Source organism: Gossypium hirsutum, chromosome D09 (assembly GCF_007990345.1).
Source record: "Gossypium hirsutum isolate 1008001.06 chromosome D09, Gossypium_hirsutum_v2.1, whole genome shotgun sequence".
NCBI classification, from domain to species: Eukaryota; Viridiplantae; Streptophyta; class Magnoliopsida; order Malvales; family Malvaceae; genus Gossypium; species Gossypium hirsutum.
Window position 1 is genome coordinate 49015257 of NC_053445.1, and position 6299 is coordinate 49021555.

Genomic DNA, 6299 nt, shown 5'->3' on the forward strand with positions numbered 1-6299 from the left:
GTGGAGTATGGCTGGCTCATTGGACCTACAATACCCATTCATATTCCATCATTGGCTTTCTATTTAAGTTATTCCGTAATTTGGCTTTGCATATAGTTATCAGTTAAGGCTGAGGTTTTAATTTGCAGTCGTTGATTTCATTGCCTCCACATCTTTTTTCATCTTTCTTGAAATGGATGTAAAGCTTAATACAATTAGACTCGTACGGGTGTTGAGCTTAGCAGGGGAAATTCTGAATAATGCTGTCAGCTTTGCTGTCTTTTGTGTTCTCGACTTTGTTGATTTCATTTTATGTTTTGTTTACAAAGTTATTGATTTCTGGATTGAATCCCAATGGAAACCTTGTTATTGTTCCTCTGCTAAACAACGCATCATCGAGGGTGACAACATCTTGGTTTCGGAAGAGTGCGAGTCTAAGATTGTTTGCCTCACGTCAACCAATTTACAGGTGGAGGACATCTCGGATACCCTTTATTCTCGTCCTTCCATTGTTGCCCAGCTCTCCAAGTTTATTATTAATGACCTAAACAAGACGAAGAAAACAAAGGTGACATCAACTTTCACCATTGACTCCACCATTGTTGAAGTGCTTCGACGCAATGTAGTTCCAAGATGGTCTGATTGCGATTGTAAAATATGCAACTCTTGGACCTCTTCCAGGAAGGACACTCTTTTCGTTAAAGCAGAAGGACCCAAAGGTATGTTAGATTACAAATGTACTATATCTATCGTATTAATTTTATTCGGTTCTTTCAAGTTTGCTATTTGGGTTTGTGATGACAGATAAAGCTCGAGAAGATGTGTTATTCATTCATGGCTTCATTTCATCATCAGTATTTTGGACTGAAACTTTATTCCCCAACTTTTCGACTACTGTGAAATCGACTTACAGATTGTTGGCTGTTGATATACTGGGTTTTGGCCGAAGTCCGAAGCCAACTGACTCGCTTTACACTTTAAGAGAGCATGTGGAAATGATTGAAAAGTCCGTGCTTGAAGCTTTCCAAGTTAAATCGTTCCACATTGTGGCTCATTCCTTAGGCTGCATTTTAGCCCTTGCTATAGCTGTTAAGCACCCGGGATCCATCAAGTCTCTCACCCTACTCGCACCAGTAAGTTTATTTTTATTTTTTATTCTCCACGATTTTGTTATCGATTGAAAGCCATATTAATATTAATTGTCACTAATCCCATATCAAATGGCAGCCATATTTTCCAGTGCCAAAGGGTGAACCAGCAACTCAATATATTATGAGAAGAATAGCGCCCCGGCGAGTGTGGCCGGTGATGGCTTTCGGTGCATCGGTTGCTTGCTGGTACGAGCACATCAGCCGGACGATTTGCCTGGTGGTATGCAAGAACCACCGGTTGTGGGAATTTATCACCAAATTTATCACCCGAAACAGGTAATAATTTCGTCAAACCTAAGCTCCCCAGCACCTCCTTAAGTCGCGTCTGCTAAAACGACCTTAACTATAATCCACATGGAACAGCAAACCATGATGTTTGCGTCTTTGATTGACCAAGTTTCAGAATCTGCCCCTTTTTACCTGTCTTTTGTTGGCAAGCATTTACCAAAACAATTCATCAATCTATTTTTTATACGTTTGGCTTGACTATAATAACCAACTTTACATATATAAAATTTTGGGCTTAAAACAAGCTACTTAGTATAAGTGTATAGTTTTTTAGTACGTATTCGGTGCACCATTTTGGAGTTATTATTATTTTGAAAAATTATTTGATATATATAAAATATTTACAAATATTAAATAATAAAATTAAAAAAACCTCAAATATTAAATATTCATTAATTTTATAAAATATTCTTTAATAAACTTCACAAATATAATTCATTCTCAAACTCAAAATGAATAAGCAAAAAGTTATTTCATTAATTAAACAGTAAGATAAACCAATACTATACATATATAAATCTATAATTCAATAAATCCAAAATAAATAATAAAAAATTAAAATTACATCTTTAAAAAAATTCTTTTTTTATCAATTGGTACAAATAATATCAAAACAGAATTGTACTGGAATAATTTATATTAAGATCGAATAATGTCAAAATAAAATTGGCGACTTTAACTTAAACCATTTCATCATTTAGAGATTGATTTGCTTCAACCAAAACATAAAAAATACCTATAAAAAAATTTATTTTTATATCTCTAAATTAAAGTCATGAAATGGGTTTATATTTATTACATTGATATATATAAATCATATAAAATATATGTTAATTTTATTACTAAAGAAGAATATCCTTCTACAATAAAAAAATAGAAGAATATCAAGAAGGAAAAAAACTATGAAACCATATGAGAAAACTAAACAAGAGTATCTTTCAGGCAAAGGTGAGAATTGGTGGAATGAAACTTTTGTCAGTCGATTGCTTGATGAAAACAAAGTCAAATGTAGTTGAGAAATGAAGTCTCAATCAATATGTTATTTAATTTATTAGTACAGCCTGCAAATATATTTTCTTTAATCTTAACTTAAGATACAATATTCCAGGATCAGGACTTACTTGTTAGAAAGTTTCTGCTGCCACACCCATAATGCCGCTTGGCATACACTTCACAACATCATTTGTGGCACCGCCGGCAATCTCGACAGCTATTTGGACACCGTCTGCAACCAGCTAAAGTGCGAGGTCACCATATTCCATGGAGGAGACGATGAAGTAATCCCGGTGGAATGTAGCTATAATGTACAGAGAAGAATCCCTCGTGCTCAAGTTAAGGTTGTCGAAAACAAAGATCACATTACAATTGTTGTTGGTAGACAAAAGGCCTTTGCCAAGGAACTTGAGAAGATTTGGAAGAGATCAAAATGTGATTAATCGTAGACCGAGTTTCAACTCTTCTTTTTCTGGGCCTGATTAAAACAGGCACGAAATCATAATAACAACAATGATTTACTGAAACATGGTGAATTAAAAAAAAAAGGAAGAGTGATATTAAAATTTTAATCGACACCATTTTCTAGTCAAGATGATAGAAGAATGGTAGGTTTTTCTATTTTAATTCAATGAGATTTCAATATCGTTGTTAAATGCTTAAGTGTCAAAGTAGGCATTATTATGCTAACAAAATAGCTCTCAAATCCCACTTCTTTTTTTTTTCTGAAGTTGTTATTAATGTATTGAAATGTAATAAACTGGATTTAAATGCATAAAGAATAGTGCTTTAGCATATTTAAACACGCGTCTTTTTATATTGATAATAAAGCTCATACGAATCGAACTAAGATTCAATTGATTGCTTTAATCATTTTAAAAGAATTACAAATGCACTTATTAACATAACCTGAAATTTATTTCAGTTTATTCATGAAATTACATCTTTATAAAACTACCATATAATATATTTAAGATTCAAATTCATCTTGATGGATTGGATTGTGTTCGAGATCTTCAATAACATTCTTTTGTCCAAAGCAATAAACTATTTTGATTAAAAAATTCCACTTCAATTAAATTTATTGATATATTTTTGTTAAAAATAAATTTAAATTTATTTAACTTTTTAAATTAAAAATCTATATTTGAATCAAAGTAAGTCTTTCTTTTTGTTTTTTTTGAACGGTGAACTTAACAACTCTATTTTCAGATTTGATTTCATTTCTTGAAGTAAAAAATTTGAACATTGAGAATTACAAACCTCATTTCCTCTTTTGCCTGCTTCGATCGATATTCATGCTTAGGTTTTTTGTAGGTTGAAAATTTGAGAACTTAAACAGGTCTTTTAAGTATCATATGGTTATTATATGTAAGGTAGGGATTTTAATTTTATTATTTATAGATCTTTGACTTTAACTACGTAGAAATAGTAATTGCATTTATCATTTCATGCAAAGGAGAGAGGCATCAATCTCATAGTGTCAACCTGTTATAACTTGCAACATAAAATAACGTGTAAAATGTTTTTAGTTTCAATATCATTTGTAGCTTTTATGGTGTTTGAACTAGAGTAAGAGTTTGGACTCAGTTTATTATAGTACATCCTAGAAATATTTCTAGAGTAAAAGCTGATTCGTAATTTTGAGATTTGGAGTTAATAGGCATCTTATCAAACACTTGTACCTTGAAAAGCCTTTAGTTGGCATTTTAATACCAATTCTAAAGTTAGTATTAGAAAATTCTGTGGGGTTTGGGCGGTGTGGTATAGAAATATGGTAGGCAGGCAGGCTCATAGAACAACGAGAGACCCCATACAACAGCTGATTTAATTCAAGGCCAATCAAGCGGCAGTGAAGATGGTATTAATTACTTGACTGACCACTAGCCAGTCCCATTTAATGCTTCCACATCTCATGCTTTCCTTATTCATTCAGGTCTTGAAGACTTGAACAATTGAACGATCAAATTTCCAGGTTTAAAAGAAGCTTTCACTCATGCACACTACTTAGAAATTTGAATTAGCAATTAAAACCCAATTCAAGAAGCAAAACCCAAATTACATTTAAATTATGAAATAAAGAAACAAGGTTGCTCGTAATTAAAACTGCTTAATTTGGATCCATTTCCCTTTGCTTGGAATAGCTTCGTGTACCAAGAACAACTGGTAATATCCAGGCGGTGCCAATGCCGCCGTTTCTGGGCATACCCTTCCACCAAATAGTTCCCCGAAGAAGTCTTCTTCACTTCATTATTGAATGCCAAAACTAGCAACCTTTGGTTCATTGCAATTGAATGTGTGGTAAAAGATGGAGCCACCATTGTTACGAACAAATCTGATAGAATAACACTCCCTTCTAATGTGAATTCTAGAGAGATTTTCTGCTTATAACCAATTTTTAACCCTGGGTTTACCGCAACGATCGATGGCCGAGGCTTTTTTTGGTGAAATATGGGGGATAAAATGCTTCAAGGCTGAGTTCAGTTGGATAAAGTGCAGAGAAGTTGTAATTAATGTTAGGATTGCTGCCGCCGACTAAGACTCGACCGTCGGACAGCAAATGAGCAGTTGAATGGTAAAGTCTAGGAATCAAAGATGGGGCTAAACCTCGAACCTGGTGCTTCCGTCACTGTTTCGAGCGTCGGGGCGGTATAAAACTGGGTTCAGAACAGGGTCTCGTGCAACACCCCAACCAGCAGTGCCTTTGGCCGCACCATTTATGATGAGAACGTCGCCGGTCGGTAACATGATCATGTCGCCCATCACTCTGTTGATTGGCATTTCCTCCATTTCCCATTCCGGAGATGCCGCTGTAATTATCAAGCGACCACAAGATTTTGATGCCGGAACAAAGACTCCAACATTAGCCTTCTCATTCGAATCCGGGGCTGTCCCACCGCAGATTAAGACCTCAGCATCTGGGGTACTAGTGTTATTGTCGCTATCGGTGGTACTAAAGAGTTTCAAAGGAAGAAGAACAGAGTATCCGGTGCTGGGATAATTGCGGGAAATCCCACCAGGCATTACAGGATAGCTTCTAATCACCTTATTGTTAATATAATCGAGTAGAATCCCTCGATCATTAGCGAAAACGAAAAGATTTCCGTCGGTGGATAGATGTAGAAAAGGGTAGAGATTGTTGGGGACCAACGCTGAATATCTTGTTTCCTTTAGGAAAGGAAGTTTGTAAAGTATTCGATCGGAACCGGAGAGTTTTGGAATAAATTCATACGTGAACTGATATCGTCCACCCACCACAATGATCTTTCCATCGGGTAAAACTTGATTAGAAGCATACCACCTCGGTGAAAGAAGTCCATTTTGATCTTCTTCCCAATCGCAATCCATGCATGGCTTGAAATACCGAACAACTTTTTCACCAAGTCGATAACCACCACTTTGCACTAACGTACCATCGATCGAAAATGCGCCCGAAGAACACCACGTATCAGACAATATAGTCAGTGGCCTAACAGCTCGAGTTGCCGGATCGAACTCAACGGAATGCGCATAACAATCGGATGATTTCGAGTCTTCTTTGATGCACTTCCCTTGCGGAAGAGTAATGTTGGAAGGACCAAACTCGGACCGGTCGAAAGTGACAATCTTCTCATTGGGTAACAATGCCATATGCATTGCCGAAACTCCGATGCTTCTTTTCAACAGTTTCCATTTCCCTTGGTAAGATTGAGCGCCTACATTGAAGACTGATGAACAACATACCAAGAGCATGAATATGAGGATTTTCGGGTCCATTATTTTGCGTTTAACTTGAGGAACCGACATGAATTGCTCTGAGTGATTTGCATGTTAATTGTAAGGAAAGAGGAAAGGGAAGTGAATTAATGAGAAGAAAACTTGCTTTGGTCATATGGTATCCCCTAACAG

The 6299-nt window shown here is 35.7% G+C and overlaps 2 protein-coding genes across 2 annotated transcripts; one reads left to right on the forward strand and one right to left on the reverse strand.

Moving 5' to 3' along the window:
- The first annotated feature begins 108 nt into the window (after window positions 1-108).
- LOC107890810 (probable lysophospholipase BODYGUARD 1) lies at window positions 109-3215 on the forward strand. Its single transcript, XM_016815379.2, has 4 exons — window positions 109-698; window positions 784-1112; window positions 1207-1406; window positions 2527-3215. Exons 1-4 carry the CDS (start codon window positions 173-175, stop codon window positions 2852-2854), a joined length of 1383 nt encoding a protein of 460 aa, XP_016670868.2. The 5' UTR covers window positions 109-172; the 3' UTR covers window positions 2855-3215.
- Window positions 3216-4449: 1234 nt separating this feature from the next.
- On the reverse strand, window positions 4450-6299 carry LOC107890811 (aldehyde oxidase GLOX1). The gene is given in 4 exon segments (XM_016815380.2): window positions 4450-4618; window positions 4621-4851; window positions 4854-5018; window positions 5021-6299. Coding segments are annotated over 4 exon segments (1680 nt in total). The 5' UTR covers window positions 6198-6299; the 3' UTR covers window positions 4450-4511.